At 41.3% G+C, this 25,737-nt stretch overlaps 1 protein-coding gene across 3 annotated transcripts in view; it reads left to right on the forward strand.

Annotated features, from left to right (window-relative positions):
* The window catches only part of cadm1a (cell adhesion molecule 1a), a 408,277-nt gene that overhangs the window by 318,087 nt on the left and 64,453 nt on the right, over positions 1 to 25,737 (forward strand). For all 3 annotated transcript variants that reach the window (XM_060846705.1, XM_060846703.1, XM_060846706.1), the window contains 2 exons: positions 1,058 to 1,195; positions 7,833 to 8,018. In XM_060846705.1, the coding sequence (XP_060702688.1) occupies positions 1,058 to 1,195; positions 7,833 to 8,018 (324 nt within the window). The remainder of the gene's footprint in view (positions 1 to 1,057; positions 1,196 to 7,832; positions 8,019 to 25,737) is intronic.

Here is a 25,737-nt window from a genome sequence, read left to right on the forward strand (position 1 = left end):
TTTTGAAGGGATAACTACATAACCCCTCATATGTTTAACTGAGGGGGATGTGAGGTTACTAGTGCTCCTGGGAGTTGACTGCCTTTGTCCTTCTGAGTATTGGATTTGGGAGGCACCAAAAGAATTATAATGTAGCTCAATATTTGAGACAACCAGCATTGAAACTACTATACGAACCCCTCAGTTGGCAGCTGATGTTTTCTACACTACACAACTGATATTTAATTGTAGAACTCTCATGAACTGTGCGTGTGTAGGAAACAATTAAGTTGTGCATGTTTTAATTTTCTTTTTGAAAACGTATCGGGCTGTACCTAGAGCCTGAGACAAAGCAATTGAATTGATTTCCAGAGCTTCATGGCAAATCATCGCCAGGTACTAACACACTACACAGCCACGGGTTGTAAATTATTACGAGTCTATCATCTATCTGTCTATACATAGAATGAGAGTCTTCAATCTAGTGCATCCATCACTGTTCAGTGTCATATTTGAAAATGTCAGGCATACAAAGTATAGGGTACAGTTGCTACTGGGATATTGCTTTCTACCTTGAACAGTGCTTTGAGGCTATTGTTTTTCCACAGTGTCGTATGAGTAGAACTGTGCACCTGGGAGACTGAAGACATGGTACCTGCTATGGGGTCCCTGACTTTGGTGCCAGAAGAACAGCATGCGTATAAACGTGTGGAAATGTTGCTGCATAGTTACTGACTCTGATGTGAAGAGACAGTTGCGTTAAAAAGAACCTGAGCTGGGTTTATTTATGATTTTGCTTTGAAATTAAAATGTACAGCACCAGTTACAATGCCTGAGTGCTTGCTTGAATGTGGTTCAATCTGATCGCCAGTCTGATTCCCAGACTATCCGACCTCTTTGATGTCTGAGCTTTGCATTCATGACAATGAGATTCTTAATGCTAAGCTGCAAATTAATAAAATGTTGAACTTTATCCTCCCCTCTTGCCAACCACTAAAGGCAAAATGTGCGAGGCTGTCCAGATGTGCCAGTGAGCTGTCTGCTTTGTGCATGGTCTGAAGCATCTTTTCAATGTTAGTTCCACCAGAAACTCCGATCATAGACGCAAACAAGGATGTCCTGAGAGAAGGGGAGGAGGTCGAATTCACGTGCAGTACCGCAGGTAGCAAGCCAGCTGCTGAGATCAAGTGGCTGAAAGGCGATGAAGAGATACAAGGTTTGGACATTTTCTGTATTACTAATAGTCATTAGTTTTGGTCAATGTAAACATATCACATATGTTCTAACTCGAAATACAAGCTAGCAGTTGTAGCATTTAGCTAATTACCCTCAACACTAAGTTTTATATTTTTAACACATTCCAATGTCTTCACCCCTTTCTGTGCTAATTCTTGTTGCTGACTCCTCAGGACATCTTTATAGGTAGAAGGCAGGAGATCAGGCCCTGACCCAACCCTCACGTTGGCTACTTAAAGTTGTTTGAAGGTCCTATTTCTCTCCTCCTGATGAAGTGCTCCTTCCATTCCATTTTTATACTTTAAACGGTGAGAGGCTAGGAGAAGATAAACTTCGAAGGTACTTGGATGCCCCTGATCATAGCTCTTTGAAAATAAACATGCAGGTACAGCAAGCAAATTAAGAAGGCAATGATCAATGTACCGCATTACAAGACAATATAGGCATTGGCATAACGATACCTTACTGAAAGGGCCTTGGTGAAACTGCACCAGTTGTGTTGTCTTGGGTTTTGTTCTTCTGACCAATGAAAGGATATACTTGCCACAGTGGGAATGTGCCAAAATTCAACCAAACTAATTCCAGCAATGCAAGGTTTGACTTGTGAGGAAAGATTAAATGTACTGGGCCTTTGTTCCCCAGAGTTTAGAAGAATAAGAGGAATATTATCCCTGGCTGTTGTCTTGAATCAGGGCACAGTCTCTGATTAAGGGACAGGTCAATTAGGACTGAGTTCAGGAAGAATTTCTTCATTCAGTGTGTTGTGAATCTTTTGGAATTCTCCATCACGTGTCCATGGAGGCTCAGTCGTTGAGTATGCTGAAGGCCAAGATTGATAGATGTCTACATATTTAGAATAACACATGACGCAGGAACTGGTGTCAGAAGTGCAAGATTAGCCAGTGTTTCATTGAGTGGCAGAATGGATTGGATGTGTCAGGGACCTGGGTTTGATTTCATCCTCTAGTGTCTGTCTGTGTGAACTTTACATTTTCTCCCCGTGTCTGTGCGTTTCCTCCCACTGGTCCAGTTTCCTTCCACAGTCCAAAGGTGTGCAGATTAGATGAATTAGCTGTGCTAAATTGTCCATAGTGTCCAGGGGTGTACAGATGAGCCATGCAAAATGCAGGGGGTTGCGTCTGGTTGGGATGCTCTTCGGAGGCTCGGTGTTGAATTGATGGGCCAAATGGCCTGTTTGATTCCAATATTGATGTCTTTTGAAGAAAATATTTTGTTGTATTAAAAACTGGCTAAGTTAATAGTGGAATTCTGCAGCTATGTCAGAGGATGGTGGATTTAAGCCCCACTTCAGTACTTTAACACACCATCTGGATTGACACTTGCTAGCAAAGATCCCAGTCTCCCCTGATTAAATGCACAGGACAAAACAAAATTCTACCTCTTTGGTTTATGTTACTACATTAATTATTCCTGTTTGAAACTGCTGTGCACTTTGAGCAAAACATTCAACTTGATTTCATTTGCAAAATGGGGTTCCATTCTATTTTTACCCCCCCAGCTATACTTTCCAGTCCTTATAATGTATTTTGGCTGAAGACAGGAGATTCCATGAAGGTTGACTCGATTAATACCTGTAACCAACTAGTTGCCTCGAAAAGATAGGTTGGACAGGCTGAGCTTGTTTCTGCTGGAGTTCAGAAGAGTGAGTGGTGACTTAACTGAAGTGTGTAAGATTTTGAATGGCCTTGGAAAGATGGACATGGACGTGGATAGTTCTGTTGTGGAGGGAATCCAGAGCAAGTGGACACTTTTAAAAGATAGGGATTCCGTCTTTCAGAACAGAGTTGAGGAGCATTTTTTTCTGAGGCCTGACCAATCTTCTGTGGTCCATAAAATATCTTTAAGGTAAAGATTGATAGATTCTTGGGGAAGGGAAGAGAACTTTCTTGGAGGTAGATTGGGATGTGGATGGAAAGATGCACAGGCCTTATTGCACAATTTTAATGAATGTTGGAGTTGCCTGTAGAAGCCAAATAAGAGAAAGGACTGCAGATGCTGGAGATCAGAGTTGAGAGTGTGGCGCTGGGAAAGCACAGCAGCATAATCGGTGTTTAAGACCTCTATCAGGTCAAATAAACTACTTCTGCTTTATTCGTATAAAAACTAGCGGGCAGCTGTGGGACATACACGGGTATTTCTTTCCTGCCAAGTGATGGGAAAGTGAATGAAGGTCGGATTTTTCAGGGAGTCTGAAACACACTGCATCATAAAGTAAATGTGAAAGTTGGGAACTTGGTATGGAGTGGGAAGGAGGAATGGGTTTGCAACTCCAGTTCTTTTGATTCTTGCTGCAGGTGAATATTCAACTTAACCTGTCTTTTGATTTGATCTAGTTTAAGTATTTAGGAAATTTAGAAGCTAACTTGATTGTATAAATACGGTTTAACTGAATAAATAAAACCAAGTCATGGGTTGTCAATGTAGATGTTATGCTGCAAATACAATGTTATGAAGATATGGGTGTACCATACCTTTTTAAGAGGGTTAAGAGCTAGCAGAGCTACCTGACAGCACCAAGTGTTCTGAATAAGATACAATGTAGCTTGTGGCCCAGCAGCTAGGGTAGCTGATTGCCTAGAGACAAAAACATATTTGAATTCAGCCAATCAGTTTAAATTACACTGAGTTTGAGGAATAGTGTCAAGGTTAGAGTGGTGCTGGAGAAGCAGAGCAGATCAGGCAGCATCCAAGGAGCAGGAAAATCAACGTTTCGAGTAAAGGCCCTCATCAGGAATGAGGTGCTCATTCCTGATGAAGGACTTTTGCCTGAAACATTGATTTTCCTGCTCCTCGGATGCTGCCTGACTTGCTGTGCTTTTCCAGCACTACTCTAATCTAGACTCTGATCTCCAGCATCTGCAGTACTCACTTTCGCCTTGAGGAATAGTGGTCCAAATTAATGAGCAGAATTTCAAAAGTCATAATCTCTGAATTACTACCAGAGACATGTCCAAATTGTTGTCGAATCAAGCAAATGAGAGAGCTGAATATGTGATTCAACGTGTAGTGCAGGAGACGGTTTCTGTTCATGTGGTAGCAACACAGCTCCAGGGGAAGAAGGGAGCTGTTCCATTGTAGAATTTCCAATTTAAGTCGGTATCTGAGTGAATTGAATAAATAGGGTTGTGGGTTTGAAGCCAAATTTTAATTAGGGATTTTTTTAGCCAAAAAGCTGAGGTTAGATGATCCGGAAGGAGGTTTCTTGTGAGGGGAAACGAAAAAACTAAAGTCATTGTACTGATTTGGGTATAAATAACAGGTGGCAAAAAGGAGCGAATGAAACTTTTAACAGTAACAATGCATTGATAAATAAGGTCAAATTTAGAGGGAATTGTAAAACGTTGGATTGAAGGTGCCTCCTCTCGATGCACAAAGCATTCATGACAGGTTGAATGAACAACTGACACAATATCTGAAAATGCATTTGATTTACCAGCTTTCACAGAGTGGTTGCCTGGTGGCTGAGGTTAGCTATTCTGTTCCAGGGTACTTGACATTTTGAAAAGACAGACAAAATGGAAATGGACAGGGCATAGGTCTGAGAGCAACGGGAGCGATACAGACAGGAAAAGATCTTTGCTGATAGAATTAGATAGAAGATTAGCCAAAGAACAGAAAATAGTAGGAATAAATGATTTATTTTGATGTTTGCAAGACAATACTTGTGGGCTGCCACTTGAATCAGTGCTGGGACCTCAGCTATTTGCAATGTGTATCAGTCTTTTCGATGAGAGCACCAAATGGAATGTTTGCAGATTCAAAGCTAGATGGAAAACTGAGGGTCAACAGAAGCCTACAAATGGTTATTTCTAAACTGGTAATAGATGAAGTATAATGTGGACAATTATGTGGTTATTCATTTTGGTAAAAAGAATAGAAAAACTTTTTTTAATTGCAATACACGAAAAAACATTAATGTTTAGCAGAATTTGAATATTCTCATACCTGAGAAAATTTTTAAAAATTAACGTGTTTGGCCTTTATTGCAAGGGGACTGGAACCCTTGCTACAATTGTGCAGAGTTGTGTTGAGGTCAGCCATGATATATTGTGTACGTTTGAGTCTCCCTGAGTAAGGAAGGGATGAAATAAAGGCTCACGAGATTGGTTTCTGAGCAAGCAGAGTTGTCCTGTGCAGAGCACTTAAATAGAGTGTGGTTGTAATCTGTAGAGTTTTGAAGAAGAAGAGGTAAACTCATAAAACTAAAGAGATGCAAGAGAAGGCAGAATGCTGAGACTAAAACTGAGGGACATAGTCTCAGGATTATTGGTTGGATACTTAAAACTGAGGTAAGATGTTTCTTCATTTAGCGGATTGTAATTCTTCGGAATTCTCCATTTCAGAGAGTTGTGGATTCTTGGCTTTTTTTTATTGATTCAGGAATGAGAGTTATTGCCTGATCCTAATTGCTTTGGTGAAGGTGGTGATGAGCTATTCTCTATGTTCAAGGTGACTGGATGTTTGGACTTTGAGACGTTTTGGGGATTAGGCAGAAGAAAAGGTTTTTTTTTACTATTTCAATGAGTGAGATGCAGGTGACAATGACAGGGTGAAGTTTGTGGCGCATTTCTAATTGTCCTTGAACTGGGTGGTTTGCTCAACTATTTCATAGAGCAGCTATGTGCCAACCACATTGCTGTGTGTAGTGTGGTGAGAGGAGTAACCCAGTCCAGATGCTCAAGGTATCTTCTACTGGTCTCCTTTTGTTCAAGTAAACACAGGGGAACCGGAGGACACAGCAATGTCTCTCCTTTGACTCCAAGTAACAGCATAGGAAATTCGTACGTCAGTTAGCAAATTTTGTTATATCAAAGTACAAGAGATTGTGGTGTTAAAATTATCCACCAATTGCACAAGAGGTTACAGTCGGAAGTAATTGATACAATACGTTTTTTTGGTCAGAGCCCACACTCTCCTTGTCCTTCACTGCTTGTCTCGCCTGTAGCTCATGTAGCAAGGGAATATGTGAAATATGTTTTTGCTCCATTGACCCTTTCATGTGTGTCTGGAGTCGCATGTTAGCCAGACCAAGTGAAAAATGACAGATTTTCTTACCTAAAGGACCCTAGTAAACCAGTGGGCTTTTTTATGACAATGAACAATGGTTTCATGGTCACTATTAAACTAGCTTTTCATTTCAGACTTAATCATTTAATACCATGTTGGATTCAAGCATGTGTTTCTTCAACATAGTCATGATTTGTAACTTGCCAGGCCATTTCAGGCTGAACCATGTTGCAAATTACAAGCAAGATCTGGAGTTATAAGCAAGCCGAACCAAGAAAGGGTGGTGAATGGCTTCCACTATAAGTAAGATAGTCCCATGTTTACACGTATAGAGACTAACTTCCAATTTCCATGGTATTAATTAAGTTGAAGTACCACTAGTTGCACTGGTGCAGTTTTAATCCATGGTCTCTCAGCACAATCTTGTGTCTATCGGTAACTCGTCCAATAATGTCATGTCTTTGGCACCATCTCTCCAATCATTTGAGTCAAAGATCAGCCGTGACCTTTATTGAATGGTGGAGCATGTTCAAGGCTTTTTATTGCCTCTGTCTCTTGCACCTGGTCAAGTTCTTAAGAGTTACAGTGCTCTCTCCCAGCACATTTAGTCTTTTTTTTTGTTTCAGCTAAGTGGTACACCTGAGATTGGGAACTTACTATGTTATGTGAGGAATTACAGTTTTGAGCCCCAACTTTCCAGAACCCTTGATGTAGTGACATCTTAGACTTTCTTTATTGTAGGCTTTTTGCCAAAAATTACACTGCTGAATATATTGGCATTCTCTCCTGATTAAGCGGTGCAAACTAACAGCTGGAGCTCCTTACAATTAACATGAGGCGGTATAATGTCTCCTTCCAGACTCTTCATTAATCAGTAAAGTTCAAACTGCTGCATTTTTAGTAATAAGCAAAGAACTGCTCCACTAGCTGCAGCATGCTACTTGCTGATAGGAGGCAGCCATACGTTCCAACAGTACCATCGGAGAGCCATGTGGGAGTGAGAAACATTCCCCAAGTTAAGCAATTAATCTTCAGCAGTGAATCCCAAATTAGCCAGCTACCTCACTTCTAATAGACCCTGGTAATCAACACAATAACTTGATTTACAGAAGCCTTAATATGACGTGGTGTGAACGGTCTTAAAATGTTTCTCAAGTAATTCTGTTTTTGTGGTTTCCATTTTTATTGTCAACGTTTTGTATGTGGGAGATTGGAAGTTTAAAAACACAAAATTGGTCACCTTTAATAATATACACCTGACTCAGCGTTGCCTTTAACATTTGCATGGCTTAGTTCTGCCAGTATACAAATGCTCGGATGCAAAGGCTCACTACACAAAAAAAGCATGACTGGCTGTTTTTGTATTTAACATTACGCTAGGGTTGCGATGCTTAATGTTTAATTACAAGTTTCCCTTATTGCACTGATAGTGAACCCTACGTCAGCTTGAATGTGTCAACCTTACAGCAATCCTGAAAGGCAAGTCTCAATTGTTTGATTTTGAAAGTATGTTCTGCTAAGTATTAACTGTGCCTGAGCTGCAATATTTGAATGCACGATATTTATAAATTTCCCCGTCTGTTCTTAAGAGAGTGCAGGTAACGTGGAAGAGGACCCTAGGGAAGAGAAATTGTTCAATGTCACAAGTCGGCTGGTGCTGAAAGTGAGTCGCCTGGATGATGGATTACCTGTTACCTGTCAGGTAGAGCATCCAGCAGTGAAGGACCTTCAGACGATGAAGGATTTGCAAGCACAAAGATATTTGGATGTACAATGTGAGTAAAAGTCACCATGTCTGCTTTAAAGCTATAAGCAGCAGTGTTTATGAACAATCATTATTTTCCCCACAGGTATATTGTACGTAAGATTTAGTTAAATTAGAGTTGACTTAGTGGTGTATGGTAATATGTAATTATTGCAATTCTACATCTGTTGTATTTCTAAAAAGTGGCTGTCTCACCCAAACATGCAAATGACTTAATGATAACTACCATCTATTAGCATTTTAGATTTTAGATTTATTTCTGTGATATAGTGCTCAGAATAGTTCAGCAGTTCACTGCTGTTAGTCTCATTTACATTAAACATATGAATTAGAGGCAGGAGTGGGCTATTCAGCCCTTCACGCTTGCTGCTCTGTTAAGGTGAACTCGCCGTAGTCCCAGAGGGCCATCGGGCTGCTCTCCCATTAGACAGAGATGAATCAGGCTTTTTTTCTAACCTTAGGGTGAAGGGAGAGATTGATGGTAACCTCAGCCAGTGTGGGAATTGAACCCATGCTGTTGGTGTCATCAAAAACCAGGCAAACACCCAACTGAGTTATTGACTCCCACTTCTAGAATCATGGCTGATCCGATTGAAGCTTAAAATCTGTGTTCTTTCCTTCTTCTAGAAATTGAAAATTTGCATGACTTTATCCTACAATCTGTTTGAGGCATTGGTGCTTTTGACAATTGTGAAATAGTTTCCCAGTTTGATTAGTCCATTAGTGATGTGTGTACTAGATACAATTAAACTCCAGTTTCACCTCTTTAGTGATGAGCCGCAGCTCTCATTTCACAGTGGACTGCCTGAGAGAAAAGGGGATAGTGTAAGTAAGATTGAAAACTCTTTAGATTAGATTAGTTTAGATTCCCTACAGTGTGGAAACAGGCCCTTCAGCCCAACCAGTCCACACCGACCCTCCGAAGAGTAACCCTCCCAGACTCCTTTCCCTCTGACTCATGCACCTCACACTACGGGCAATTTAGCATGGCCAATTCACCTGACCTGCACATCTTTGGACTGTAGGAGGAAACCGGAGCACCCGGAGGAAACCCACACAGACAAGGGGAGAATGTGCAAACTCCACACAGACAGTTGCCAGAGGCTGGAATCTAACCTGGGTCCATGATGTTGTGAGGCAGCAGTACTAACCACTGAGCCACCGTGCTGCCCTTGTTGAGTTCTGTTCTTCTCCTCCACACCCTGAATCTACAGGTTCTAAAGTTTATTGCAAAAATAATGTCGATGTCGTATCAAAAAGAATTTGCCACCTTGTTTTGAGCAGCTTGGGCTGCAGACCTCTTGTCATGAAATTGGACAGACTGAAATTGTTTTCCTTGGAGCCGAGAAGACTGAAGAGGGACAGGATAAATTTTGAGGAGTACAGACAGGGTAAGCAGGAGGAAATCTTCCCCCATGATGATACGATCAGTGACCAGGGGGCAGAGATTTAATGTAGAGGGCAGAAGGTTTTGAGGAGATGTGAGGAAAAGCTACTTTACCCAAACGGTGGTGGGAATCTACCTGTGAGGATAGATGCAGAAACCCTCATAACATTTGAGAAGCATTTAAATATATGCTTGCAATGTCGAGGCTATAGGCCAAGTGTTGGAAAATGGGATTAGATTAGTGAAGTGACTGTGTGATTTTGGCGCAGACTCAATGGACCAAGCCTTTTTCTGTACGTCTCTGACTCCATCTTTTTTGCTCAGTTAAACTGTTGTTAAACGAGGCCATTCTACTTCCTTACTCCCCACATGCAAGTACCTGTGATATTACTGTTAAATATTTATTTAGTTGTCGCATCCAAGTATTTACAGTGCACAAGGAGACCAATTGGTTAATTGGGTCTCTGCTAGCACACTGGAGCAAATCAATCAGTCTTTGTTCCCTGACCCTTTTTATCTGTTGGCTACGCAAATTCATTGGCCTCCAAGTGCTCATCCAGTTTCCATTTGGATTCAGTTCATTCTTTAAATAGTCAAATGGAGATCTCGAGGCATGTATGGGAAACAAGATGTACACATTGTCCTGTATTACTCTCCATTGGCTTTCATGGAGAATAAACTCCAGTAACAAAGTCCAGTGTTCTATCCCACCCAATGGGTTTTCCAATGTCTGCATTAGATTAAAGTTGCCTCAGTTATCTGATATCTTAAATAATCAGTTTCACTTCACTCCAGAATAGTCATGAGACGGTTGAATGGTCTGAAACCTAAAACCTGATCAGTTTCTTAGAACACATTTGATTTTTAGTCAAGGGATTGCACAAGTGGGACTTTGGACTGGAGCATCCAAGCGCCTTCTGGGTAAATATACCCTTGGCAGACTAGAACCTGTTCAGTTGATTTTATGGTGCATTAGCTGTTTTTAGTTGTCGCTTTTCCCAGTTGGGTGCTCATTTGCAAGCTCATTAACAAAGCTTTGTATAAGTACTTCAGGAGCGAATGAAAAGCATAGACTTTCAATTGTTCTCTGGTCTCATTAAATAACTGAGTATAGTACGAAGGGTTTTACTGTGAGACTGTTGTAAGATGAAGTGTAAACAGTTGCTTTGACAGTTCATGCAATAGTTGTGCAATAGTTCATAAAACAAAACCAGCATTCTCGTTGTGTGGTCTATCTTTTCAGTAAAAAGATGTGTGATGTGTAATTAACATTAACACTTTAATGTCTCTTTGTAGTAATTAATAAAATATTTCTATAATTATCCCAGTGTAGCTACTTTCTGTTGGTTAGAATATGTATCGGCTTTCCTGAAAGTTCAGTTCTCTCTTGTTTTGGAAAGATAATTGCAGGTTACTTGCATGCACATTGACAAGAAGGTTTCCTAGTGATTAAACACACAAAGTAGTAGACTGGGGAAGTTTTATTTGCCAGTTTATACTGATCATAATTGCAGAAGCTTTATTTTTATTCATTCACTGTGTGTGGGTCTCTCTGATTAGACCAGCCCGTCCCTGTACAACTAGGCCCCTTCAGGAGGCAGTTAAGAGTGTGCTGTGCATTTGAGGTTGCATTAAAGGACTACTACCCCTTCCATTGACCAAAGCAGATTAGTGAACCAGTTGGGTATGCTACATTTGTCATTGCGGATTTGCAGATGTGGGGAATATATAATTAAACTCGACATTTTTTTCCACCTCTTGCTCAAAATGTAGAACAAACAAATTACTTTTATACAATTGCATGATTTTCTGGATTATGGTCCAGGAATCAATAATTCGGACAAGAAAATCCTACAATCCAGAGGTTTTCATAAAATTTTGTGATCCCAAGTCATTAGTGTTTGGTTTTCTCCTACTTTTTCAATATTAATTGTTTCATGTACAATGCTGCTTTTGCCTGCTCTTCATAAGGTAGCTGATAGAAAAGATCTTGCTCCCATTGTTCACACGTAAGAACCATAAAATGATGAACAAAGGTCACTGAGGTACTGAATCTTTGTACATGGATTTAACCCAAATCCCTGATCTATACACTGGTGCTCGCAGAATTCAACACAGATGCATGTACTGTATTTTCATTGCCACCAAAACTTTTACAGCACCTTTCATGAACTCTAGTGTGAATCGAAGTAGGAGCAGTGGCAGGTTTTAAAACTTTCTGGATGCAATAATAAAATGTTGTGGGCAATGAGGAGTGAAGCAAATCAATGAGCACAAGTATAGAATGAATACAAGAAGCAAAAAGGGAAAGGTTTGACAAACTTCTAAATATCATGAGCATTTGGAAAATGCTACTACAAGGGTATTTGAAAAGGCTGAGCAGACCTCTTCTTGAGAGAAAGAGAACTAATGTGTTGGAGGCTTTTACAGTTGTGAAAGGATGGATGTAGAGAAGATGAGATGAATCTAAAACCAAGGCTCATAATTTGAGGATTGTCATTGATAAATCTAATTAGAATTTCATGAGAAATTCTGGGGCAGCTCAGTGGTTAGCAGTGCTGTCTCACAGCGCTGGGGACCTGGGTTCGATTCCAGCCTCAGGCGACTGCCTGTGTGGAGTTTGCACGTTCTCCCCGTGTCTGCGAGGGTCTCCTCTGGGTGTTCCGGTTTCCTCCCACAATCAAAAGATATGCAGGTCAGGTGAATTGGTCATGCTAAATTGTCTGTAGTGTTGAGGGGTGTGTAGGTTAGGTGCATTAGTTAGAGGTAAATGTAGAGTAATGGGTTTGGTTGGGATACTCTTCAGAGGTTTGGTGTGGACTTGTTAGGCCGAAGGGCCTGTTTCCACACTGTAGGTATTCTATGATTGAGAGAACAGTCTCTTTTTGCTTCAACTAACAACAGGATGGAATTCACAACAAATAGCTTATGCAAAATGGTTCTATCTACTCCCAAACAATCTGATATTTCTAGAAAATGTTTTCCCTTCTCCCTCATGATCCCACATTCTCTACCCCTCATGTACCGACTTTTACATTGGCCACTAAGTATTTTCTCCAAACTCATTTTTTCTCCCCCACATTATCACCAATGCAAGGTTTCGCAATAACGTTTTACAATGGCAAGCAGAACTATTCACCTCCAATCTCTATACACGCATACTTTCTAGCAGGGGTCAAATAACAATCCAAAATAGGAAAATTCTGCTTCACCTTAGCTTCCCTGTCACTTCCCAGTTCTGTGATGTTGAAGCCAACTTTCTGAACTTGGAATCTTCCTCAAAATTACCGACCTATGTCATTGAAAGCCTATCAGCGATTTTATTTTTCAGCTCAGTCTCTGAACTAATAGGTTGGATTATTTCGAAGTGCTGCATCATCCTTTTCCAAAATCCTTGAGCGTTCCCCGAGGGTTGGTTCAGCTATTGTCCGCAGTTAATCAAATAGGCAGCAAGGAAGCCATCTGTATCAGCACAGCCCAGAGCGCATTGACAATCCAGCACTTATCTAAGATGTGCTTGTCCACACCTGTCTTGTCCTTAGCAGACACGTTAAGATAGTTGGAAAACTAATCCTGGAAATAAATCATGAGAAGCAGTACTGCAAATTGTAGCCCTTGTTGAATGCTGCAGGACATAATCAATGCTAAACATGTGATGATTTTAAAATGTGGCAGATTTGTCGCCAAAGGAAACAGATGCTGTATTTTTGTGCTTAAGTATGCTTTATATGTCACATGTTTTACTGACATCAGAATATCTTGCTGTGTTACAGAGACTTGTAAACCATCACGCTATCTGGTTGCATGCTGGGTGACAGATTGCAAGTGTATGTGGGGTTTGCAGCACATTAAATACTTACTTGAGATTTCAGAAATCGCAAATGGTTCTCAAACATGGGATTTGCAAACCATTTCTCTGGAGGCTCGCTCACCTGCTTGCTGTTTTTCTCACCTCAGCCGTCTGAGCAATATACTGAAAGGACGGCGATTGTGGGCTTTTGCATTTGTCACCCCAATGTAGCAGAAACGTAAAGACTTCTGCAGTCACCACCACCACCACCACCGCCCCCCCCGCCGCCATTCAAGAAAGGAGTGATACAGAAGGCAGGAAACCCTAGCTAATTTGCCTAATGTGTCATAGGCAACTGGAGCCCATAATTAAGGAAGAAATAACACACATTTAGAAATGCATAACACAAGTAAACAGAGTCAACATGGTTTTCTGAAAGGTAACCATGTTTGACGAACTCAGCAGAGTTTCTGAGGATGTAATCGAAGACTTCATAAAGGAGAACTGCTAGATGTAGTATATTTTGATATCCAGAAGCCATTCGGTAAGATGCCGCAGAAGATTACTGCAAATTAGGAGCTCACAATGTTAGGGGTAATGTATTAAGATTGATGGACGATAGTTAATACACAAAAGACAGAGTCAAGATCAATTTGTCCTCCGGTTGGAAAGACACAACTTGTGGACTGCCAAAAGGATCAGTCCGGGGGGGGCACTCTTACTGACATTCCACAATTTATGAATTTGACAATGGGGCACAGTGCAATGTATCTTAATTTGCTGGCAAAACAAAAATTGGTGAGAGGGTAAGTTGTGATCAGGAGACACAGAACCTGCAAGGAGATATACATAGATTAAGTTAATAGGCAAATTGTGTCCAATATAGCAAAGTATGACGTCATGCACTTTGGTAGGAAGAAATCAAAAGGCAAATTTTTATTTAGATACAGAGACACTCCAAATTTAGTGCGGTTCAGAGCAATCTGGTGTTATTGTGCATGAAATACTGGACATTAGCATGCAGGTGCAGCAAGTAATGAAGAAAACAAAAGGAATTTTGACTTTTAATGCGAGGGTTTAGGAGTTGAGTCATAGAGATATACAGCATGGAGTCAGACCCTTCAGACTAACTCGTCCATGCTGACCAGATATCTGAAAATTAATTAGTCCCATGTACCAGCATTTGGTCCATATCCCTCAACCCTGCCTATTCATGTACCCATCCAGATGTTTTTAAATGCTGTAATTGTACCAGTCTGCACAACTTCCTCTGGCAGCTCATTCCATATGTGTGCCATAAGGTGAGAGGGGCAAGTTTTAAACCTATGCCCTCTAGTTTTGGACTCCCCAGTTCCAAAGTAAAAGGTGTTAGCTACTCGCCTTCCAGAGCTCCAAGGAAAAGGTCCCAGCCTATTGAGCCTCTCCCTGAAGCTCAAATCCTCCAAACAATGCAACAACCTTGTAAATCTTATCTGAATCCTTTCCAGTTTAAAAATTGGGATATCTTGTTATAACTGTGTTGATGTGACTACACCTTGAGGTCTGTTACAGTTCTTGTCCAAGCAGTGAAGGCTGTTCAGAGATTTTAGGTTGATTCCAGGGATGGAGTTGACTTATCAAGAGCAGTTAAACAGTTAGAAGAAGGATCTTATTGGGACGTATCCAACTTTGAAGAAGCTTCACAGGACAGATGTTAAAAGGATGTTTCCATTATTGGGGACATTTCAATCAAGTGAACAGAAGTTACAGCATAAGGGAGCACTCATTTAAAACTGAGTTGCAAAGGAATTTCTTTTCTCCTCAGGAAGTCTGGAGTTTTCTACCCCAGAGGCTCGATCACTGCAAGTATTTAAAGAGGGGGTACAAAGATTTTTGAAATATTGATGGGTTTACATAACGAGCTGTTGAAGACTGGAGAATTCAGTTACGATCTTATAGAATGACAGGATTGGTTTGAGGGTCTGAATTGCCTCCTACTACTCTTATAACCCCACACTGCAGGGGCTTGGAGTCACATGTAAACTAGATCAGATGAGTATGTCAGATTTCCATCCCGAGGGACATGAGTGAGTTTGATGGCTTTCTACGGTATTTGTGATCACCATGACGGAGGCAAGCTTTTAATTCCAGATTCACAATTTGCATTGAAACTCCTCCAGCTGTTGAGGTAGGATTTGAACCCATCTCCCCAGAGTATTTCACCATCAATTTCCTGAAATGCTAACTGAGCATATGTCTTAAATAGAATTGATGAAAGTCAAATGGCTGCGAGTTGTTTTTTTAAAACACAAAGTTGTGCAAGAATTGATCAGACTGAGGCTTTGCATCAAAAGTATGACTGATTTCCATTCTAACCTGATAAGAACTGAAGTGGGAGCTTCAGATATTTTAAATAGTCTCCATTGCTTCAAATGTCTTTTTTTTTAAAAAAATAAACACAGGGTACCAGCGTTCAGTTCCCTGTACCTGTCATGAAGAATTTAGTTATTTTCATTTTAACCGATTTGGTAATAACTAGGAATATTGCTTGTGAGTAATCTCTAAGGAACTCTTTTTATTTGTTGTTTTGTGGGATGTGAGCATCTCTGGTGATGCTATCAATTTGTTGTCCATCCCTAGTTTCCCTTGAATAGGGATGTATTGTCGTTTGAGTCATAGAGTTGCACAGCACAGAAACAGACCCTTGGGTCCAACCAGTCCATGATGAACATAATCCCAAACTAAACTAGTCCCACATGCCTGCTTTTGGCCCATATCCCTTCAAACCTTTCTTAATCGTGTATCTAATGTCTTTCAAATGTTGTAATTGTACTCACATTTACCACTTGCTCACAAAGTTCATTCCACAGGTGAACCATCTTGTGTTTTAAAAAATAAATTGCAACCCCCCCCCCCCCACCATGTCTTTTTTTTTAAATCTATCTCTCCTCTCACCTTAAAAATGTGCCTCTTAGTCTTGACATCAACTGAGGGTCTGGTGTCATGTGTAGGCAGACTCGATTATTAAACCTATTTATTAATTTATTAAATTTCATTTCCTCCCTCCTGGTGGGATTTGAACCTATGTCCCCAATGTATTAGACCAGGCCTTTACTTTATTGGTCCAGTGACATTACTACTATGTATTCACCTGCACCTCCACACACACCATTTACTGCATCCGCTGCACCCGATATGGCCTCCTATACGTTGGGGAGACAGGCCGCCTACTTGCAGAATGTTTCAGAGAACACCTCTGGGACACCCGCACCAACCAACCCAACCGCCCCGTGGCTGAATATTCCAACTCCGCCAAGGACATGCAGGTCCTTAGCCGCCTCCATTGCCAGACCATGGCAACACGACGCTGGAGGAAGAGTGCCTCATCTTCCACCTAGGAACCCTCCAACCACAAGGGATGAATGCTGATTTCTCCAGCTTTCTCATTTCCCTTCCCCCCCCACCTTTTCTCAGTCCCAACCCTCATACTCAGCACCGCCCTCTTGACCTGCAATCTTCTTCCTGACCTCTCCGCCCCCACCCCCTCTCCGGCCTATCACCCTCACCTTAACCTCCTTCCACCTATCGCATTCCCAACACTCCTCCCCCAAGTCCCTCCTCCCTACCTTTTATCTTAGCCTGCTTGGCACACCCTCCTCATTCCTGAAGAAGGGCTTATGCCCGAAACGTCGATTCTCCTGTTCCTTTGATGCTGTCTGCCCTGCTGCGCTTTTCCAGCAACACATTCTTAAGCTCTGATCTCCAGCATCTGCAGTCCTCACTTTCTCCTATATTGCTACTATGCCACAGTCTTCCCCTAGTCTACTCTCTGCAGTGTGCTGTGCCATGTGTAGATGATCATGTTGCAGTGCAATATTGAAAAGAATGTTTTCCCTATATTTCTCTTTCTCTCTCTCCCATGGTCCTTTTTGGAAAGTGTGTGTGTGTGTGTGTGTGTGTGTGTGAAGTCCCCTGTGTTTGGTTCTGAATCATCTGTGTGGATTACAAAGATGATATTGCACTCTTCAAATTCCACACTTGCTTCCAAGGCCAGCTTTGTCTCAGGTCACTTCTCTCCATCAGAGGGTGATGGGGGTTAGCTGCTCATTTAATAATCTTGCTAAGCCGTGGTCAGAATTGCAATCCATATTATTGATGATCATTTAGTAAGTGCCCAGACAGCTCCTAAGAACAAAGTCATCACATCTCTCATCGCCCTCACACCAGTAATCTGGACAGAGTAAGTGGGCGGAACGGTGGCACAGTGGTTAGCACTGCTGCCTCACAGCACTAGAGACCCGGGTTCAATTCCCGACTCAGGCGACTGTGCAAACTCCACACAGTGTCTGCGTGGGTTTCCTCCGGGTGTTCCGGTTTCCTCCCACAGTCCAAAGATGTGCAAATTAGGTGAATTGGCCACGCTAAATTGCCCGTAGTGTTAGGTAAAGGGGTAAATGTAGGGGAATGGGTGGGTTGTGCTTCGGCGGGTCGGTATGGACTTGTTGGGCCGAAGGGCCTGTTTTCACACTGTACGTAATCTAATCTAAGTACTGGGATACTCAAGAATGGAATGAGCACAACTTTGTAGAGATAAAGATTTGCATTAAACCAATTTGATTTTTTTATGCTTTTATAAATTGACCTTCCAAATTATGCCTTCTATAACAGAGGTGGGGTGGGACTGGGTGAGTCACATTAGCTCAGGGCCTGCCCTTGACCAGTGGGATTCTCCATCCTCCTCCATCCCAGCTCATGAAAACCTAATGATCTGCATTTGGCTGCTGTATTAGGACAATACACTGGAAGTGATTTGCACAAATTGGCAACAACTGTTTAGTGAGAAAACACAATGACCATTCTGAACCAGTAATATTCCACAAAAGCAATTATCAGTTGGTGAATTTGAGTGATTCTTTTTTGTTTACTGCATTAAGGGAGGACAGTTGGATAATGAGATGAACTCCCCCACCCTACTCAAATTTGTTCATGTGGAATCCTTGATCTCTACCCAAATGGGCAGATAGCAGCTTGTTTAGATTTTGTTTCAAGAATGATGCCTGCAACAATGTGGTTTTCTTTCTGCGCTGGACTGCCAATCTAGATGATGTCAGACTCAGCTGAAATATCTTGACTTACCCGGGAGCAAGATTTCTGCAAAAATGAACAAAGTTGAAGTTTAAAACTAACAGGAGTAATTTGCAATTGCCAGAATGTCAGCATTGGTGATTAATCCAACTTTTTTTTTTAAGTTGTTAGCAGAAGATGAAAACATACAAGTGCATACTTTAGTCATAGTTCTCCTTAATGCAATAACTTCCAAGTCTTGCAGATAATTTTCTGAATTTTTTTTCATGTGGGTGCATTATTACTGAACTTCTCAAAACCTGTTAACTCTTCGCTGAGTGAGTGTATGACTGCTATGGAATGTTTATTGGATTAATAGCACTTCTTGTTCAAGTTCAAGCACAGTCATAGTGAAACTCAATGTCATGTATGAATCAAGCTTGACACATTCTGATTACTGGAATGTAGTGAAAAAATGTTCTCATGTAAGGTATCTGCCCAGAGTAGCAAAAATGTTGCTCTCTCCCTTGTCCATGCCACCACCTGCTGGCCTTTCTAGGGGATCAATGCAGACAAATGGTCCCATGTCCAACTCTTAATCAAGGTATCAGCATACTGCAGATGGGGGAGGACAGTGAGAGAGGTCCCATCCCCATGAGCATGTGAACTGATTACAACGTTGTGCAGCAACCATTTGTGGTGGTCCCTGACACACATTGGTGCAGCAACATACTGACTGTTTCCAAAATTACAAGGAAACAGGCTATGCCAGCCTTGGCAAGACAATATCCGTCCAAAGGTAAACAGTGACCTTTGTAGACAAGCTTATTGTTTCTCTTGGCTGCTTTGTGTGCTACAATAACCAAGTTACCAACCTGTGGTTGGAGTAGAGTGCTGTCAGCATCTTGTTTCCTTGACTAGGTCTAGGACCCGATTTGGTTCACCATGGTAGAAGAAAACAGTGAGAGAGTCTGAAACAAAATGTATTTTATTGTACAGTGGCAATTGGACAAGAGATTTCAATATCATTTCTGTCAGGAGGCCTGTGGATATCTGTCTTCCTCTTAGAACCTTAGATGTTGTCTTTACGTTGTTGCATCAAACACCACAAGCATTAACCCTTTCAGAACCCGTCTGACTGGCTCAATCTATTCTAGACGGCTCTGTAGCTTTTCTGCCACTTGGTCCTTGACATATTGATTGTAAAAGTGGCAAGAACCTAAATGTGATCCTGAGCTGTGACTTGTAGCCCCGTCGTCCCTATGTAAGCGTGTGTGTCTGCAGTCATTTTCAACTTTCTGCAGTGGTACGGAATGTATATTTCAAAGTGCACTGGACAAATTTCTTCACACTTGAGAGCCTAGAAGTTCTGCAGCAAATGAGCCATGAGTTTCTGTTGCAAAATCAGTGACAGTGCAAATCCAATTAATGAATGAGTTCCAGGGATGTAACTGTTGCCAGTGACAGATGGCTGTGCTCAGAAACACTTTTTTTCTTTTGTCCTCCTCTGTCTTCACCTCCCTGCTCACTGAATTTAGTTGTTCCTATTCAGACTTGGTTTTCGTCACCTAACTTTGCCTGTTCTGTATTTCTTCCTGCAATTGGCAACTTCTCATCTATCAAGTTGCTGGAGATTTACTCTGTGTGTGCGTGTACGTGTGTGTGCGCGTGTACGTACCAAACCTCACAAGTGACTTCCTTCAAAATCCAACTTAAGGAATGCTGACTGCTTGTTTATTTCTTAAGTTTGATGCTGAGGATTTCTTATTTCGAGGAAATGTTGCTCAGAGACCTGATTTTCATGATTAATTAATTGAATATTCAGCCAGGATGTAATCCAACTTCAGTGGGTAATAAAGTAATTTTGAAGTGAACTACTTTTTGTTCCCAGCTTGACAATGTGAAAGAAACTGAGAGTATCTGCTTTATAAAGGATGTGAAATTTAGTTTCTTCATAAAGTTGGGAAGATCACTACGTTCTCCTCAGTGCACCAGAATAAAGTGGCAGTTTACTAGCGAAGAGGAACTGAGCAAAGAAGCAGTGACGTTTATTAATTTTATTGATGGAAGAGTATTGATAGAGCAGTGTAAATGGATAACTTTAAATATATTTCATCAAAATAATAATATGGGAAAATTCTTTTAGTTTTTTTTCCTACCTTAATTGTTTCTAAATAACGATTGATTGAAAAGAATGTCAGTCATAAATTTGACCATTCCTCATCACCGAAGTCAAAGATAGCATTCATGGTCATTTATTGTAAGTGTTATGAACTACATGGAGATCAGCAAATTGAAAGAAATGATAACTGGGAACTTGAGCGAGACTCTCAACTTCTAATCAAGCCAAAAACAGTCCAGAATTAAGCTCAAATTGCAATCAATATGGACCATAAATCACACATTAAATAGCAAATGCAACAAAGATGGATCTCTCAAGTTTGCCAGACAGTCCCTTCAGCATCTAGATAGCAATCTCAACTCGAGTCCTTCAATGCTCTCAACTTTAGATTACTTACAGTGTGGAAACAGGCCCTTCAGCCCAACAAGTCCACATCGACCCGCTGAAGCGCAACCCACCCATACCCTGACATTTACCCTTCACCTAACACTATGGGCAATTTAGCATGGCCAATTCACCTGTTCTACATATCTTTGGACTGTCGGAGCACCCGGAGGAAACCCACGCAGACACGGGGAGAACGTGCAAACTCCACACAGTCAATCGCCTGAGTCGGGAATTGAACCCGGGTCTCTGGCGCTGTGAGGCAGCAGTGCTAACCACTGTGCCACCGTGCCGCCCACACGAGGTGGAATTCCAGTTCATATTTCTGTGAAGATTTAGCCAGAAGTTCTCATCTGACAACAGTTCCCAATCAACCCAGGTTCCTTGGGCACAGCTTCCTTTGTAAAGGTGCAGCCTACCATAGTCTTTGCTTGAATTATACCTTTTATTTAATCCCTCGGTAACATCTTTGTGCATTGTTTTCCTTTAAAGTACTTGAAGCAGTGTTAATAACCTTACAGTTGTTTAACCCCACTTTCAGGTCAAACTTTCATGTTCCTTTTTTATCCAGCTGTGCCAATGGGATCTGAGCTCGGGTGGTTTAATCTGATTTCAACTAACATCAGATTCCCTGAAAACCTTTTCAGTTTGGTTTATCTTTTGTTTTTCTCAGAAGTCTGAAAGCTCAGTTACTCATTCAGGTTAGGGAACAATGTGAGCTTTGATTCCATCACACAATGCCAAGTGATTATCTTCATTACAATCTCAGTACCACTATTATCACTGCACTTTTTTGCTTTTATTTCTTCTTTGCAAAGTCTGACTTTGTGAGCTTGCTGCAGGATTTAGTGCATCGCTCAGGTGTTGAAATAAGCAATTGTAATTCCATATGGTGGCTGGTTTTTGCACAGGACATTTTTAAGTCAGTGTGTGCAAGTATGTAGAAAGATTAAAAATAAAACCAATGCTACTTTTACATACGTGACATGGAAATCTGATTTAATAAGCAGAAATTGTGAAATCTCTTCCTTGCCGCGTGATGATAAAATTGATTTTTCTATCAATGCATCTGTTGATCATAATGAGTGCAAAAGCATGAATGTGGATGACAAATTAAGGTTTGACCGCTAAAGTTCAGTGATCAGTCGAAGTGAATTCCAAATTGGATATTCTGTTGTCTATTAAGATGGATAAATCCCCGGATCTGATCATGTGTTTCCCAGAGCTTTGTGGGAAACTAGGGAACTGATAGCTGGGCCCTTGGCTGAGTTATTTGTACCATTGACAACCACGAGTGAGGTGCAGGAAGACTGGAGGTTTAGAGCATCAAACAGTACAGCGCAGAACAGGCTCTTTGGCCCTCGATGTTGCGCTGACCTGTGAACTGATCTAAGCACACACCCCTACACTAGCCCTGTATGCTTATCCAAGGACTATTTAGATACCCCTAATGTTAATGACATTGGCAGGCAGGGCATTCCAAGCCCTTACCACTCTGAGTGAAGAACCTACCTCTGACATCTGTCTTAAATCTATCACCCCTCAATTTGCAGCTATGCCCCCTCTTACAAGCTGACTGTGTCATCCTAGGAAAAAGTTTCACTGTCCACCTTATTTAATCCTCGGATCATCTTGTATACCTCTTTTAAATCCTCTTAGCTGCCTTGTCTCCGATGAGAACAGATCCAAGTCCCTCAGCCTTTCCTCATAAGATCCTCCCTCTAGACCAGGCACATCCTGGTAAATCTCCTCTGCACCTTTTCCAATGTTTGCACATCCGTCCTGTAATGGGGTGACCAGAACTGTACACAATATTCCAAGTGAAGTTGCACTACTGTTTTGTACAGTTGCAGCATGACATCACGGCTCTGGAACTCATTCCCTCTACCAATAAGACGTAACACACTGTAAGCCGCCTTAACAGCACTATCAAACTGGGTGACAACTTTAAGGGATCAGTGTACATGGAATTCAAGATCCCTCTGCACACCCACACTACCAAGAATCTTTCCATTGACCCAGTGTTCTGCCTTCCTGTTATTCTTCCCAAAGTGAATCACCTCACATTTATCTGCATTGAACTCCATTTACCATCTCTCAGTCCAATTCTACAAGTTTGGCCAACGTGGTGCCATTATTGAAGAAAATAAGGTAATGAAAATCCAAAGAACTATAGACCGCTGTGTCTGACATAAGTGATGGATCGGTTGTTGGACAAAATCCAGAGATACAGGATTTGCATGCATTTGGAAAGGCAAGGACTTATTAGGGGTAGTCAACATGTCTGTGTGCATAGGAAATCATGTCTCACTAACTTAAGCGAGTTATTTGAAGACGTGACAAAGCAGATTGATGAAAGCAGAGCAGTACACATTGTCTATATGGACTTCAGGAAAGTGTTAGACAGCGGTCCAAGTGGTACATTAGTTGTAATGTTAGATCACATGAGATCCAGCAGAGCTGGCTGATTGGATACAATATTACCTTGATAGTAAGAGAAAGAGGATGGTGGTGGAGGGTTGCTTTTCAGACTGGAGGACTGTGACCAGCAGTATGCCACAATGATCAATGCTGGGTTTACTGCTTTTCGTTATTTATATAACTGATTTGGATGTGAATATAAGGGGCATGGTTAATAAGTTTGCAAGGGACATCAAAATAGGTGGTGTAGTGGACAGTGAAGAAGGTTACCTCAGAGTACAATGGGACCTTTATTAAGTGGGCCAGTGTGCCAAGGAGTGGCTGATGGAGTTTGGTTTAGATAAATATGAGGTGTTGCATTTTGGTAAAACAAACCAAGACAGGACTTGTACAGATAATGAGAGGGCCCTGGGGAGTGTAGCCGAACAAGAGGCCGAGGGGTGCAGGTGCATAGTTCCTTGAAAGTGGAGTCGCAGGTAAACAGGGTGGTGAAGAAGGCATTTGGTACACTGACCTTCATTGGTCAAAACATTGAGTATAGGAGTTGGGATGTTATGTTGTGGTTGGACAGAATATTGGCGATGCCACTGGTCACCTTCCCACAGGAAGGATGTTGTTAAACTTGACCGGGTTCAGTGCTATGATATTGCTGTGACTGGACGGGTTTGAGTTATAGGGAGAGGCTGAGACTATTTTCCATGGAGCATCGAAGACTGAGGGGTGACCTTCTAGAAATTCATAAAGCCATGAGGAGCATAGATATTGTGAATAGCCAAGGTCTTTTCCCTCTGGTGGAGAATCCAAGATTAGAGGTCATAGGTTTAAGTTGAGAGGGGAAAGACTTAAAAAGGATCTGACAGGTAGCTTTTACACGAGGAGTTGTATGGAACGAGCTGCCAGAGGAGAAAGTGGAGGCTGGTACAATTACAACACTTAAAAGGCATCTGGATCATTATATGAATGTGAGGGGTTTAGAGGGATATGGGGCAATTGCTGGCACTTGGAACAAGTTGGACTGAACTCTGTTTCTGTCGAAGGTAAAAGCAGGTCTTCCAATGTATTCTTGTTGCATATCCCACTAAAACTTCTTCACAGTGTCTATTCTCTAAAGGTTGAAGTAAACCAAAGATTGACATTGATCCTTGTCCTAGTTTCACTTCTGAATAAAAGCCATGGAATATATGTGCAGTTCCTCATGTTCTTTTGCGATACAAAGATAATTACGAAAGTGAGGTATGAAGAGAATACAAGGAGCCTACAGAGGGATATAGATAGGTTTGGTAAATCTGGCAAATGGAGTAAAGTGGGGGAAATTATAAAGTTACCCATTTTGGCAGAATGAAAAAATGGGAAGAGATTGCAGAGATCTGAAACAAACAAAAACAAGTTGCTGGAGAAACTCTGCAGGTCTGGCAATATCTGTGGAGAGAAAGCAGAATTTAACATTTTGATTCCTTGTAGCGAATTGATAGCCAGGAAAAGGTGGATTTATACTGATGGCGGGGGTTGGGGAGAAAAATGAGGGAGCCTGAAGAGAGCTAAAAAGTTGAACAGACTAAGGGATTGTTGAATGTAAGCTAGATAGGTAATAATGAGAGATGAAATAGGTTGGCTGTGCTGATAGCAACAGATAATTGCAGGACCTGCGAAATTGGTAAAATGGAAGAAAACGTATTGGCTGTAAAATTATTGAACTCCATGTTGAGTCCTGAAGTCAGCAGAGTCGCCAAGCAGAAAATGAGGTAATGTTCTTTCAGCTTGTATTAAGCTTCTCTGGAACACTGCATGAGGTCTGAGACAAGTGTTGGTATGTGTCCTATGGTAGATCTGGGGTTTCCTAGTGCATGACTTGTAGAAAGTTAGTTTGCAGTTAGTAATCAGGAAATGTAACAATATTATATTTATTATTAAGGGAATTGAATGGAGGGATAAGTTGGTTATGCTTCAGGTATTTGAGACTATGCGAAGTGCTGTGTACTGTACTGATCATCATATTTACGGGTGGACGTTAATGTTTTGGAAGCAGTTCAGAGATTGTTTACTGGACTAATATCAGGAATGAGCAGAATACCTTACAAAGAAAGGCCTGTATCTTTTTAGAGTTTAGAAGAAACAGATGTGACTTAATAGAAATGTGTAAGATCTCAAGGGATCATGACCGGGTCGATGTTGAAAGGATGTTTCCTCGTATTATTGGGTCTAGAGCTAGTCATCATAGATTAAAATTAAAGCTTACCAATTTAAGATACAGATGAGGAAACATATTTCTCTGTTGAGGGTTGAGAGACTTTAGGGTTCTGTTTCTGAAAAGACGGTGGATGTAGCATGAGCTTATTGAATAGTAGCACAGGCTCAAAGGGCTGAGTACCTTCGTCCTGTCGTTCGTATGTATGAAGTGGGATTGTGTTCAAATAATGATCAAAATCGGTGAGTGGTGAAAATAGCCTTTTTATTCAGCAACAGCAGGAGCACAAGTTCAAGACAGCAAAAGAATCCCGAAATACCATTCTTACAATAGCCTTTTTATGCACTATTTGGAGATGCCGATGTTGGACTGGGGTGTACGAAGTTTAAAAATCACA

This window comes from Hemiscyllium ocellatum, chromosome 29 (genome assembly GCF_020745735.1).
Source record: "Hemiscyllium ocellatum isolate sHemOce1 chromosome 29, sHemOce1.pat.X.cur, whole genome shotgun sequence".
Taxonomy (NCBI): domain Eukaryota; kingdom Metazoa; phylum Chordata; class Chondrichthyes; order Orectolobiformes; family Hemiscylliidae; genus Hemiscyllium; species Hemiscyllium ocellatum.